Below are 15,335 nucleotides of genomic sequence, written 5' to 3'. Positions count from 1 at the left end.
TTTACTTATTATGCTATCGATAAAAATCGGGAATGTGATTGTATGATTGTAGATTTTATTTAGGCGTATTTAGGCGATAGAAATCGATTGAATTTCTTATGCAACCAAAGAGAGATATCAATTCCTATCAATTTTTTATCGATCAATTTCGATAGTTTTTGGATCAAATTAGTTTGTAAGATTCATTATTTGGTAAGAAGATATCTAAGAATACAACGAAGCTTTTAAGCTGAATATTATAGAGAAGTTCAACATTTTCGATAGACAGTTATTATTATCGTCTTATCGATCAAAATCGAATTTCTTAGTTGAGTTTCATACAAAGATAAAATTTTGATTTATCTTCATACAATATCTTGTATACAATAACTTTCTTGATAGACACATTCTCATACTCATAATTTAAATACTTTGGCAATTTATATATAAATCTATTTACTCGATATTTATTTCTTAATTGCTTGTCCTACCGCTGATAATTAAGATTGAGCAACTTAAATAAATTGAAGCTAAATTCTAGTATTGTCATAAGCTTCGATAGGGAAAAAGATTCAAGCCGAGCTCCTAAATAGTTGTAGCTTAAATAACATGGCAAGCGCTTGTACATAGACTCTCAGCAATTATGTAGATTACAGGGTATAATGACGATTGTGTCAGTGCAGCCGCTGGCTGATCCGCCCGGCTGGTTGACTCAATCGGAACACGCCAGACTGACGGGCACTTGGCTGCGCTTATAAGGCGTTTTACAAAAATCCACTTGGCACGAACACCAAACGAGATAAGCCTACGAAACCGGACAACTGCGACAGCCACTGGCTGTGCTACCAAATTGCTACGTACCTCCGCATATATACATATATTGATATATGTGTGTGTGCGTGTGTATTAGAGATGGACAAACAAAAGTTGCTAAATATTAAAATAATCAAAGTCATTATAACATCGTTTTAAATGCGCTTTCGCTCGTGTAAGTGGATTTACGATATTATCTGTTATTTCTTATATCGGATAACTTTCCTAACTCTGCTTGTTCTACATATTTTACTATTATATTATAAATAAGATCATTTTTTCATTAAAAAAAATTGAGTTATTGCAAAATATTTTCTAATTTCATTTCATTTAATTTTTCTTGAAACTTAATATTTGTTATTATCACGTTTATTGGCATAGAGAAAATATATATCAAATTGAAAATGTATACTCTCTTGGTGTATTATAGTATAAATAACTTAACTTGTTACAAACTTTTTTAATTTGATATAAGTCTTGCTTGATTACTCCAAATAAATTATGTCAATAAAAATTCAAACTCATATATGTTTATAGTACAGTGAATTAATTGATGTCATATGTGGAGTTTCTATTATATATTCATTCATTCCTTTTTTACTCGAATACAATTCACTATATATCACCACCAAACTGGCAAAGCTTCAGTTTTAAAATACTGAAAAATACTGAATTGAAAAAATTATAAAGACAGAAACAAAGACATATACAAAGATATACATATGTACATGCATATCTATAACATATAACACTTTTCTGAAAGTGAACCTCATGTGAAAATATGTATGTTTTTAGACAACTGAATTTGTTTCAATAATAATATAAATGATAATCATATGAATATATGTATAATAAATTGAATTTTGAAATAAATTTAAACAGAAATTTAGAGCACGAATTCTGAGCTGAAGCTGAAATGAATCAAATGAATAAATCTAAATACATATTTTTACATATAAACATATATATTTATATGATATATGTTTATACCCATATGTCCATCTCTAGCACTAAATATGTGTGTGTGTGTGTGTGTGTGTACGAGAGTGTGAATGTGTTAGTCACTGGTTCAGCGACTAATTGAGTTTGAATCGCGCAGCAGCAGGGCGGCAGCTACGGCAACTGCGGCTGCGCGGCAGTGGGAAGTGGGGTAGTGGGGAATGGGCAATGCAGATGCTGGTTGGAATGTGGCGGCCGGACGGTGGGGCGAGGTGATCAGGGGAGGGGCGGACGCTCGTATCGACTGTGGGCGTGCAACGCAGGCGATCATTGTCACAACACACGCAGGTGTCAAAGCATCCGTCGCGTTCACTTAAAGCGGGCATTCATTCAGTTTCTTGCTGCTTGTTTGGTTTGTTTTTTTCTTGTTGTTGTTGTTAATGTTGTTGTTGCAGTTGTTGCTGCTAGTTTGATTCATTCATTAAACGAATTGGGCTGCACATAAATCTTGCGGCTGGCCAGCCGCTCAATTGATGCATTTGCATTGCGTTGGCCAAGCGACTGGCTGGGAAGTGCATTTCGATGTTGGCCAACATTGCAGCAGGGTGGCCCGGGGGCAGGGGGGCAGGGGGAGGGGATTGGGTGTTGCAGTACGGAAGTCAATTGGACTTACTTGTGGCCCAGTTCATGCGTGATCGTGTGGGAGAGCATGATGCCGTTGTCCTCATTCACGCTGCACGACTGCTTCGGCTTGCACATGCCGCCCACATTGGCCAGGCCCAAGGTCCTGCAAGGAGCACGCAGTTAGTATTAGCCAGGTGAGGCTCGCCTCGAGCCATATTACTCACATGCAATTGTTGCCACAGATGTTCTTGCGCGTGATCAGTATGGCCACATCGTGGTGATGGGGATCGTTCTCGTTGAGCGTGTTCAGCTTGTGCTGCCAGCTGCAGAAGCGATCGAGATTCCTTTGCGCGTTCTGGGTGAGATTCAGCTCCGGCTCCGTATCGTTCTCCTGCAGCTCAATGATGCGCACCACAACGATCTCGATCGCATTGCCGATGCTGGGATCCTTGTAGAGGGCGGAGACCATGTTCATGATGGTCAGCAGATAGCCGATGACATCCTTGTGGAATGCCGACATTGTCGCATCCGCCACGATCAGCGTCTCCACGTGCCGCGGGCTGCTGATCGAGCGACGACTGCGCTCCACGTGCGTCTGCTCCTCCAGCTGGGTCTCATATTTGAATTTCGTGTGCGGATGCTTGTACCCATGATGCGGATGATAACGGACCTCCTCCTGCTGCGCCTGATGCTGATGCTGATGGTGATGATGAGGATGATGATGATGATGATGATAATGCTGATGACGATGATGATGGCGTCGCACCTTGCGGCCGCCTTGTATCTTGAATTTGCCACGCGCCTGCCACTCGAGGCGCGTCTCCATGCGGCGCCTCGGCTCGCGTGTGCCACAATTGCTAACCGGACTGTGGCTCAGACTCTGGCTGTGGCTGTGGCTGTGGCTGTGGCTCTGATTGCGCGCTTGGCCCCAGTGCCGCTGGTCCTTGCGTCTGCGCTTATGGCGACGCCACTGCTGATCGGTCTGTCCCAATATAAAGACAAACATTGTTATACATGTATGTGTGCGTGCGTGTGATGGATCATCATCATTTGCTTGGCCTACCTTCGGCTTGTGCTTGGGCTTCACCGAAGACCGCTGGAATACCACATGCGGATGACCATTGATCGGATGTGCCGCATGCTGCTTGGAGGGCTCTATGTAATACTCATTGCTGGCCGTCTTAATGTGACCCACCTGGGAGAAGTAAAGAAATACAGAAAAGAACAAAATGAGCAAAAATCAGTGCTTAGAGAAATGACTTAGGCAACAAACTTGCTCGAAACAAATGACTTAGGCAAGAAACTTGAAGTGACGTATTGTAGATATAGATTGGACTTATTGTACTAAACCATTTGTCCTATCTAAATCTTTATTTCTAAATATTTATATAAAAGTTGCATTTGAAGGTAGAATTGCTTGAGTTCAGTTTCCGCATTGAATTTTTGCTTTTATTGACATATTTGTATATCAAATAGGGATGAACTGTACTGAACACTATTGTAGGATTTATGTGTACACATATGTGTGTATGTGTGAAGGATACCTTTTTAGCTGCATATACATATATGTGAGAATGTGCTTATGAATGGATAAATGAAGGCATATGTAAATACGTATGTATAAATTATATATTTATGAATGTAGACATGCTCATTTGTGTGTGTAGATATTAGTATGCATACAGATATGCATGAAGTAGATGTATGTACATATGCATGCATGAATGCATGTAGATATGTATGAACTTGTTTATAAATAATTAATGAATAAATGAACGTAGATGTAAATAGAGATATTGAAATGTATCTATGGATCAATGTAGAGACTATCTGTACATACACACATTTGCATGTATGCGTGTACAGCTATGTGCGTATGCATGTGTATAATGTATGTATGTAAATGTGATGTATACATGCATGCACATATGTATGTATGCATACACATATGTACGTATGTACACATGCTATCTTTACTTTACTTCACTTCCAACACTCTTCTTTGCGATTCTCATGCTGTAATAAGCAATATATATTAGTTGCAAGCTATCAATGAAGAATATTACTCTTTAGTCTCATGTAATATCATTAAATCTCAGATCACGCCTTAAGATTTGTAGTTAGTTTAGTTTGTCTTTCATCCAGTTCTTGGAAGTTCTTCTATGTGCACACTATAATATCTATGCTCAGCTAGCGCTGGCAGTTACTCACCAGACCGGAACACGTGGATATGGCCACATTGGCCGAGGGCTCGCCGCGCACCTTGCCATGGAAATGACAGTTGAGCTGCTGCGCTGGCGGCGGCGCACGTGAGCGCAGATCCCGACGATGTCGTTCCACAATCAGATGCGGCGCCAGGAAGTAGCTGTGAGCTCTGCGGTAGACAAATGCGAACAATTAATGGCGTGGAGCACGGCTGGAGCCATCTATCTCTGGCAGCCCACTTACGTCAGCTCCAGGTGCAGCGTCTCGTCACGCAGCGGCAGCTCGATATGCAGCTCCGGCTCTGTCTCGACGCTGCGTCGCTGCCGTCTGTGGTCCCGGTCGTGGGCGTAGTGGAGCGTATGCGTCATGAAGGCGCCATCGGCATGCACGCGCCGCGGCACCACCAGCTGCCCCTCCCCATCCTCCAGCTCGTCCGTGTGCACGCCAAAGAGCGGCTCGCTGCCGCCGTAGCTGAACCACAGGCAGAGCAGCGTGCTCAGATAATATCGTCTCATATTTTTGTTTCTCTCCCTACTGATCTCTCTCACACAATCTCGCTCTCTCTCGCTCTCTTTTTCACTGTCTCTTATGCTCTCTACTGTTATGTTATTTTCTGGCTCTGACCTTCAGGCGCTTAGCCGTTGTCCATGCGTTTCAACAGCTTGGCAATTAGAGGGCACATGGCAGGCGCCCAAATCCGAAAGCGCCCTGGTCCAATTAGGGCATCAGCTATGGGAAACAGAATTGATATTTATATATTGATATAGATACAGATATATACTATATTCACATTTATAGAATGCAGCTAATTAAGCTCTGCTAAAATATTTATGAATGATATGATCTCAAGTTCTATTCTCGTTTGTTAAGTTTTATTTTGAATTTCTTTGATAATTATTTGCTTTGATTTACAATAGTATATTTACATTGATCGCTTTATATAGCTATTTTCCAGACAAATCTGTCTGTTTGTGTGTTATACAAAACGGGAGAGCCACAAACGTTACACTGCTCAACAAATATTTGAATCCGGTTCTCTGAAACTTTAGCATTTTAGAACGCATATCTAAACTATCCCGTGTCAAATGACAGCAGCTGCTTAATAGATTTGTGTGTTGAATACCGAAAAACTGAAAATAGTTGCCAGATAGTTGGAGTTAAGGCTTGCAGTTGATGGCTCGAGATCTGGGAGCTATCTATCTTAGTGAGTCTATGCTGCCAATGTTGCTTTGTAAGATATTTTTATATATTGGAACTTTAATTTAAATTAGCTTTCAAAGCTATTGGATATAATATAATATAACTTAATTGAACATCATGTTAATTAATTTAATATAATATTGGTGGACTCAAAAGTTCTGTCTTTAAAGCTTATTGTAATGTATTAAAGAGCTTTTAAGATTGAAAGCTTATATCACGCTAGATTATTATTTAGTTTAGTAGAAACTTTATGAAGAGAAGCTTTCAATGCTTTTTTTTCAATATTCATTGAGCGCAGGCTTTGTTCTGACTTTGTGCTAAGACTTAAAAATTGAACCGAAAGCATCGTTGATTGAAAGCACCTAAAATATATTTTTTCACAATACAAAAATAAATCATTAAATAATGAATATCTAATTATTATCTTACTAATAACTTTGGTAGCATTGAAATAGTTATTTATATTGTGATAATAATAAAGAGGTATCTAGTAGTCGAGCATTTCAAAAGTCTCCTTCATAGGGCAATTAATCCAATGATCACGTCGACGCCGCTGGCAGCAAGTGTCATTGTATTTTGAGCACTTCGTTCGGTTAACAACAACAACAACCAACAGCCGACAACAACAATAACAACAAAAACCAACAAGCAACAACAACAACAATTGACAACCACAGTTTGGGCCACCGTTGCAGGCAATGCATTCAGATTGAATTTCAATTGTGCGCATTTCATCAAAAGCTACTGCTGCTGGTGCTGCTGCTGCTGCTGCTGTTGCAACTGGAGGCAGTAGCAATTGTTGCTGCAGCGGCAACAATTTTTATGGCTGGGGCCTTGGCGCCAGGCATTTTTGATTGGCGGCTACGTTCAGCGACTGACATCGGATACAGGACACTCGCGCTGCCAAGTGCCATGAATGATGCAAGCCCGATCGGGCCAGACAACAATTATGGCATAAATTTCTACGAAAATATGCAACAACCAAACCAGCAACAAAAGTGAAGAAAGAGAGAGAGAGAGAGAGAGAGAAAATGCTATTTCCAGCTAATAAATAAAAGCTGATTTGCTTTTAGCTTTTTAGCGAATGCTGTGCTGTATGTGTGTGTGTGTGTGCGCGATTTTTTCTCCTCTTTCTGGCTGCCCCACAGTGCCAGTCGGACAATGGACTAACCGAATTTCTAACCAAGAAACTGGCAATAAAATAAAGCAAATAATTTAAATGCGGCGCTTCAAAGGTAAATATTTAAACACAACAACAAGACCGGTGTGTGTATGTGTGTGTGTGCGTGTGTAAGAACATATATGTATAATACTATGGTTTTTGTCTATCTTTGTATGTGTGAATACATCTCTCTCTCTCTATCTCTCTCTCTTCCTCCCTCTCTCTATCTCTCTCTCTTCCTCCCTCTCTCTATCTTTCTCTCTCTGTCTCTCTCTCTCTCTCTCTCTGTGACTAACTGTCTGTCTGTGTGTGTGAGTGTTTCATAGCACAACACGACAACTTAATTATTCAATCGATAAACAAATGACACGAAGCCAGAGAAGATCGCAGATCTGAGATCGTTGGCAAAGAGCTGGCGACAGTGGCGAAGGGGGTGGGGAGGTGGGAGGGGCGAAGTGGGGAGTCCGTCTGGCCTGTTATCACGATCACGATTTGTAATTTATGATAAATGTTGGCAATTCCATTAATAAAATTAAATAAAGCTCATTAGCTGGCAACAAACAAACGAAATAGCATTTTTTTTTATTTCCAAAATATATTTGTTTTTATTTTATTTTTTTTTTTTATTTATTTCTTTTTTGTCATGCGCAAAACGTGTCGAGCTAACGAAATTCAACAGTAGCTCGAAGCTCGAAGCCGAACTACGTATGCCCTATACTCGATTCTACTATTCATTTTATGATATTTTTTGCAATTATTTGCAATTATTCTTGTTTTTAATACTTTTAACAAATTTTTTTTAAACTTTGCTCTTACAGTTTTGGTTTTGCTTAATTTTTGAACCATTATTACTATCACTAGTAGCAGTATTCTGTTTATCATTATCATTATGCTTATCTTTTCTCAATTATCTATTATTTTCATAATGAAAATATCCATGGAACTAGATCAATAGAAGAAACTAGCGAACAGCATAAAGACAAAAATTCTTGTAGAAGAAGTTGCCTAAAAAGTTATTGCTGCATATTGGGATCTGGAAACTTATTGAGAGAGAGAGAAGGGTTTCTTCAGTAGGCAAGCGGCAATGGCGAATGCAGTCCATACCAATCTGACCTGACTGAACTCGTATCTCGACAATCTTATTATCACCTTCATACTATATTATAGCTATACTACTATTATATATATCTAGTATCATCATTATTATTATAATCATTACCATTTCCCACATTATCCATGACATTGTCAATGGACTCGCGCTCTGTTGCTTAGAGTATCGAAAGATTTTTTGTGAGGCGCCTGTAGCAGGCGCCGTTATAAATTAAATTCAAATTGAATGAAAAAGCCCAACGTGACAATAAAATTCCAGTTTCTGTGTCTCTGTCCAGTGTCCAGTTGCCAGTTGGCTGTTGCCCAGTTCTTTGGTTTCCCGTTCTCGCAGTTGGCAAATATTTCCCAAACACAGCTGCGGCAAAACATGAAAGATCCTCACAAAATTAGCAAGCGCCGCCATATGACAATATGCTAAATACACTGCAGACTATCTCTCTCTCTCTTTCTCTGCCTCTCTCTCTTTCTTTCTCTTCGTCATACTCGCTCTCTCCTCTATGCCGGCTGTCGCCATCCGATTGCCCATTATGCTGCAGTGCGTCGGCTGGCGGGCGCCACATTTAATTATCAATCAATCACATTTGACGGTTCCCTCCATTAAATGTCAGCCAATTGATTGAATTTTTTGTTTGGAGAACGACAAACTGCTGCGCTGAGCTGAGCCAATGGCTTGGCTATGGCTATGGCTATTATGGCTGCAGCTATTACCCTGCTCCTATGCTCCTGCTCTTGCCCCTGGCTCTGCCCCCGCCTCTGTCTCACTCAGCCACTCTCTGCACTCGCTCATGATTGATCAATGCCGTTGTCTGCCTGCGCTGATTGATGAACTGCATGCAAGTGCCTCGCAATTGGTATTTTGCAGCCTGAAGCTCAGCTCCACTCAGCCAATCTCTGCTCCTCTCAGATGGAAAATAGTATTTAAATCGTGAAATCTGCATGGAAATGCTAAATCCATGTTGATAGTCTTGTTGGCCCCCCATAGCTTTTATTTCTCTCTCAGACTGGGCAAATAGACCTATTGACTATTGCCTATTTAAGTATAATCTTATACTTAGAAATCAATTCGCCTGATCCGATTCGCCTGATCCCTCTATTTCAAGAGATGAGTCCGTTTCAATTATTATTAATTATACGTATTCAGGAAACTGAAATGAGTAAATTGGTTTTTTGAAACGTCCGTCAGTCCGACTATCCGTCGCTATTTAAGCTAGAGACTTAAAATTTGGTATATATTCTTGAATATACCCGCGTCTTATCAAGTGTTAAGATTTTTTCAATACGTCTACTTGGGGCGTGGCAAATCAGAAAAGGCTATGCTCAGAAAATTAACTATTTAGAGGGCTAGAGACTTGAAGCTTAGAATGTGCTAAAAATTCAAAATAAAAATGCAACATTATAGATAGGCTAGATCTTTTTACTTAAAATACATACAAATAGCTGGAAAACCTGGAATATACTAACAAAAGAAGCCTGGAATATACTAAAATATACTAAATGAATGGAGTACATCAACATCATACCACTTACAAAAATAAAAAGCCTATAGAAATGCGATATTAGACAAAGAATTTTAATTACAAAAGATACTTTTTCTTTTTCTCTCTCTCTCTCTCTCTTTCTTTCTCTCTTAGAAAGGCGTTACATTTTTTTTAATTTCGATAAGTATCGATCAACTTCTCTTTCAGCCGATACATTTATCTCCATAGGGCCTTTATAAATATATTTCCTTGGATTATAAAATCGTAATGAAGGGGCGGTAGGTGGGGAAAACATAAGCTAGTTTCTTGTTAGCAAAGGGCTAGCTACAGATGAATACATATATTTAGATCATACCTATCATGTGATAGATCGTTGACTAAGCATGAGTTCGTTATTAAGCGAAGTTCGTATTATTCTGGTGAATCATTTGGAAGAGCATTTGGTGACCCACGCTTCGCATGATCTCACATAGTTTCTCTTATTAGGCTGTTTTCCTCCATTGCCAATTTCACTCTAGTCCAAATTTGATTTAGCTCCATTGAGTACACACACACACATATGCATAGACTTCTTATATGCTTATTAAATTTATTATTATTATAAGTATATACATTTGTTTACTTTTTGTCAATGGCGTTGGCGTTCCAAAATTGACATTTGTCAACAGCTTTGTTGACGCTTTGCTTAATTTATTGGCCACGTTTTGTTGTTTTGTCGCTTTACATTTGGCTCGGCCGCTCGATCACATCATCATCTCGATAATGATCACCAATAATGATTATCATTTGTGGGGCAAACACAACAAGATGCGAGCTGCGAGCCGGTGTGCTGGTAGCTCTACTGTTAGCTCATCTCGGCTTTGTATGCAAATAATGCGACCAAAAAGAATTTAACGAACGAAAAATGAAATACGAATAGAACAAAGATTCCAGGAAAGCAAATAAAAATAAACCCCGACTAGACCCTTTTAAGAATATTGAGATTCTTTTTTTCAAAATCAAGTAAATCTTAAAACTTATTCTCAAAATATCTCGGAGAGGCATACGCCTTATTCCTTATTATAACATTCGAATATCCAAAAGACTATATTATCTTTCTGCGTCCTTATCTGCATATTTCCTTCTTTTTCTCTCAATCTCTATATCTCTCTATCTTTCTCTCTCTCTCGCTCTCTTTCTCTCTCTCTCTCTCTCTCTCTCTCTCTCTCTCTCTCTCTACCTCGCATTAATATTTTTTTCTCCTGGTAATAATAATCTTATTCGTTTAATTTTTTTTTTTTTTTTTTAATTTTGCAAAGGTTCTGAAAGATTTGAACAAAATTTCAATCAATATTTTCTACACTTAACAATTTCCACAGATTTCGAGAGAAATCTATAATGGCTTTGGCTCGTCTAACAGTTTAAATGGCTTAAAAGCTATTCACAGATTTTCAGAACCGGCATTGCAATGATTTTAAAGCATTTTCTATAATGTTTGCAACACTTTGCCAAAGTCATAGATATTTATGTCCATAGAATTCCAAGATCTCACAAAGTTTGTAGAAGTTGTAGAGATCTATGAAAATCTGTGGAAATCCGAGAGCTCACTTAGATTTTTACTACAATTTCCTACAGCACTTTAAAAATTTCCCTAGTTTACCAAAATTTCCCAAAAAGCTGTTGTAAGAGTCCCATTAAACTACCAATTATTTTTGAGGCTTACCGTAGATCCTCAAGGATTTCAAAATGTATTCAACAATATCCACATCTGCACTTAATCGCTTTCAAGAAAGTCAACTATTCTTAAAGACTTCCATGGATGACTAAATAAGTTTAGGTTTACCCAATTTTTCGAAGAACTTACAAAATCTAGATCTATACATATTTAGAAATATTCTCAAAGATCATTTGCGAAGATCGTAAAGAAACTTCCCGAAAAATAAGTAGCGAAGTGTGTGTCTGTGTGTGTGTGCGTGGCTGTGTGTGTGTTCTACGCGCTCCATTGGATAACATCTGCCCACGAGCCATATGGCTAAATCGTTTAGAAAATGGCAAATTATGAGACGCAGATGCAGACGAAGACGGAGGATAAGATGAAGAGAGAGAGGAGAAGGGGGGAGTGGTGCTGTGCGAGGCCTGGCGGGCTTATAGAAAGATTTCACTTGGATGGCAAAGCAGCGACGAGACCAAAGCCAATTTGTACGCCTACCAGGCAGCACATACCTAGAGAAAGAGAGAGAGACAGAGAGAGAGAGGAGGGCGACAAAGAGAGGGAGAGAGAGAGAGAGGAAGTAAGAGACGTAGAGGAAGACCGACTCTTCCATATTACTGTGTGGCTTCATTCACATATTCTTTTTTTCATTCATGCGTCGTAGCTCCATTGAGACACACACACAGACACACACGCACACCAACACTCAGACACACACACACACGCACACCCAATGCGAGAGACACAGCTTTTATTTTTATGAATGAAATGAAACTTTGGAGCGTAGTAAAACGCGAAACGACGTGAGCAGCGAGCAGAGAGCCAAGAGAGAAGATGGGCCGGGAGGGACAGTGGAGGGGCAGGCTGACGTCTGCTCTGTCCAGATCGCACGTAACTCCAAGCACATGTGGATCTAATGTTGTTGTTGCTGCTGCCGTCTCGGGGCATATTTTAATTTCTTTAGTGGCGGGCGTCTCCGCGTCGGTGCCAGCGCATGTGGGCCGAAAATGTATTTTTTATGGCGACGTTTCAGCTTTTTTTTTCCTTATTTTATATATATATATTTTTTTTTAAGTTTTTTTTTTTTAAGTTTGTATCGCTCTTCAGTTCTGTTGTTGTTGGTGTACAACAAATGCAGGCCATAAATTTTGCACAGGCGTCGCTCGGGATGGCCACGGATCGTCAGCAGAAGAAGAGAAGGAAGGGGCGGACAGCAAGGGGTGTGCCATGTGCGGACAGAGGGGGGGCGCTGAGGGAGAATAGTTGGAGCAGTTGAACGCACTGCAGCCCACAAAAATACTTTGAAACAAATCATTTAATTTCTGTTTGTTTTTCTCTGCTGTGGCATGGAAACAATGTTGCTGATGTTGTTGCTGTTGTTGTTGTTGTAGCTGTTGCGGCTACTGGTCACAAAAAACATACGCAGCGTTTATTTTGACCATTTTTGGGTGCTGCTGGTGGCATTTATTTGGTCTGACGATGCCTGGCTTCGTGTATCTAACAAATACACAGAAGCTGTGTATCTGTATCTCGAGTTGTAGCTACAGCAACAGCTTCAACTAAAGATCCAATATGCTGTTTTGTGTCTGTATCTGTATCTCTACCTCTATATATATCTAGCTAGATGTACATGTTTCTGAGGGTGAAGCTGTATCTGTATCTACATATGTATATACATACATATGTCTAGCTTTATCTGTATCTATCTTTCTATCTCAAGCTGTGAATTAGTATCTGTATCTGTATCTGTATCTGTATCTGTATCTGTATCTGTATGTGTATCTGTATCTGTATGTGTATCTGTATCTGTATCTGTATCTGTATCTGTATCTGTATCTGTATATGTATCTGTATCTGTATCTGTATCTGTATCTGTATGTGTATCTGTATCTGTATGTGTATCTGTATCTGTATGTGTATCTGTATCTGTATCTGTATCTGTATCTGTATCTGTATCTGTATCTGTATCTGTATCTGTATCTGTATCTGTAATCTATAACACTAGCTACATGTTAATCTGTATCTACATCTTCAGATCTTCAGTATCTTTATTTGTATATCTCATTATATATATATTTAAATCTGTATCTGAAACTCTATTTGTATCTTTAGCTATACTTATATCCGTATCTGTATTGAAATCTCTAAGTATATGTATAAGTATGTCTCTCTCCCCACATTTGTATCTGTATCTTCAGCTGTATCTCTATATCTAGCTCAGTCTTTATAAGTGTTATATATGTATGTGGCTGAGATCACACAGGAAATTAACTTGAAATATGGCCACCGTTTTGCCTTACTTTAAAGCAACAATAAAAGAAACAATGAGCAGGGAAAAAAATATACAAAACAAAACAAAGTGCTGACACAACTCAGCAAATTGATGAGGCTGCCAGTTGGTAACATTTCAGAATTCAAATCAAAGTTAACTCTTCCAACTGAAATTACCGATTTGCGATTATACCAAAGTAAAAGAACAGATGTTAAAGCTAATTTTTAATAAAAATTGAAATACATTTCGTGTAAATTAAGTTCTAAATTTAAAGACAAATAAAGACAATACTTAGATAGAAGTTGACAAAACTTTAAAACAATTGTCATGAGAAAATTCTAGCTAAGCAAAAATTAACATCTATCTCAATGTGTTAAAATAGTAAATTAGGAATTTTAAATTGTTTAAATTATAATAGAGAATTTATTAAAAATTTGGCATTTCGTAGATATGTTTGTAAAAAATATATAAAATAAATTATCTTACGAGCATTATTTAGCAATCTTTAAATTTATAGTACACCGTTTAAGCGATCGTTTCCGAGAATTCCGAGATTATTTAGGTAGCGAAGTTTTAAAAATATTTGTATTTGTAAGCACATATACATATATACATATGTATGTATATAAATTATTAACTATCAAACATATTTTTTTCCATAGCAAATAGAAAACTAGACGAGATAAGCTAAGCTAAGAAAATGGAAAAACAGGGTATATTGGTTTCATTAAAAATGGCATAAAGTATATATTTCCTTGATCAGTGCGACGAGCTGACTAAGCATGGACCTGTCCCTCTGCTCGTATGAGTGAACGCATCGATCTCAGAGCCAATAAGAACTAGACTCCCTGTATATCAAATTGTATGAATTGTAAATCTTATCAAAAAACAGTTATACAATTATATCACGTTCATTTTTACAGGTAGACTCTCCAAATTTTTCTTGTTTTCTGTCATGTCTATTTCATATGATTTCCACCCCTTTCCTATCATATTTGCGAAGAAACAAACTTATTTAAAGTATTAGAGACTTGTGGCTTGGCAAATGTAATTATCACATTCTGAAAGTTTGATTACCAAAAGAGTTATTCAACAACTAATGGTTCAGGGGATCTCGCAGTCGAGCAGTCTCAGCTATAACAGTTTTATTTATTATGCAATGCGATTTCTTAAAATTTTTTTTGCATATATGTATGTATATATAAGTAATGAATGGAACTAATGGTTATATGAGTGCATTTGGAGCACATTCTGTATGCGATACTCACCCGAGGATTATTGTTGTTTCTTTTTTCTATTATATATTTGCGTTTATTTATTTATTTTATTATTTAAATTTTTTCCTCTGAATGAAGCCCGCAAAGATGTCAACCGCAAATGCCGACGTTCTTGCTGTTTGTAATCATGATGATAATGCTGATGCTGATGATGATGTCAGGTAAATACTGTGGGGAGCAACGGCGATTTGGGTCGTCTGATTCGCAGCACACAAACAAAAAATAAAAAATATAAAAAAAAAAGCAAAAAAAAATTTCGAAAAAAAAAAAAAAACAACTATAAGAAGTGAGATAAATATGTTTGCGCCGGCGATGACTAACCGATTTTCAATATTGAATTAGTTTTCGTCACTTTATTAATTCGATTGTTGTTGCTGCTTCTGTTGTTATTGTGATTGGCGTTTTATTATTATTATTATTATTGCTGCTACGCATGCGCCACACGCGCTGCTCACAATAAAAAAAGGCGTGAAACAAAAACAATGTGAGAACTAAATTGCACGAGCTCAAATTAAGTTACGAAAAAAAAACCCATTAAAACGCAAAACAATCAAAAGAAATGAACAACAAATTCAAAGAAGAAAAC

General features: G+C 38.2%; 1 protein-coding gene across 2 annotated transcripts in view; it reads right to left on the bottom strand.

Annotated features, from left to right (window-relative positions):
• Positions 1–15,335, bottom strand: part of LOC6584749 (A disintegrin and metalloproteinase with thrombospondin motifs 7) — a 19,827-nt gene extending 4,492 nt beyond the window's left edge. Inside the window, exons 1-7 of one of the 2 annotated variants that reach the window (XM_015161606.3) lie at positions 15,071–15,335; positions 14,741–14,946; positions 4,804–5,289; positions 4,567–4,729; positions 3,419–3,550; positions 2,580–3,337; positions 2,405–2,518 (exon numbers count right to left, since the gene is read on the bottom strand). In XM_015161606.3, coding sequence (XP_015017092.1) covers positions 2,405–2,518; positions 2,580–3,337; positions 3,419–3,550; positions 4,567–4,729; positions 4,804–5,075 — 1,439 coding nt within the window. In that variant the 5' untranslated portion in view covers positions 5,076–5,289; positions 14,741–14,946; positions 15,071–15,335. The remainder of the gene's footprint in view (positions 1–2,404; positions 2,519–2,579; positions 3,338–3,418; positions 3,551–4,566; positions 4,730–4,803; positions 5,290–14,740; positions 14,947–15,070) is intronic. The other variant, XM_015161605.3, reaches the window with a different exon arrangement.

This window comes from Drosophila mojavensis, unplaced genomic scaffold, assembly GCF_018153725.1.
Source record: "Drosophila mojavensis isolate 15081-1352.22 unplaced genomic scaffold, ASM1815372v1 contig_136, whole genome shotgun sequence".
Taxonomy (NCBI): domain Eukaryota; kingdom Metazoa; phylum Arthropoda; class Insecta; order Diptera; family Drosophilidae; genus Drosophila; species Drosophila mojavensis.
Note: the sequence above shows the minus strand (reverse complement) of the source record. Positions and strands in the feature narration are given on the sequence as shown.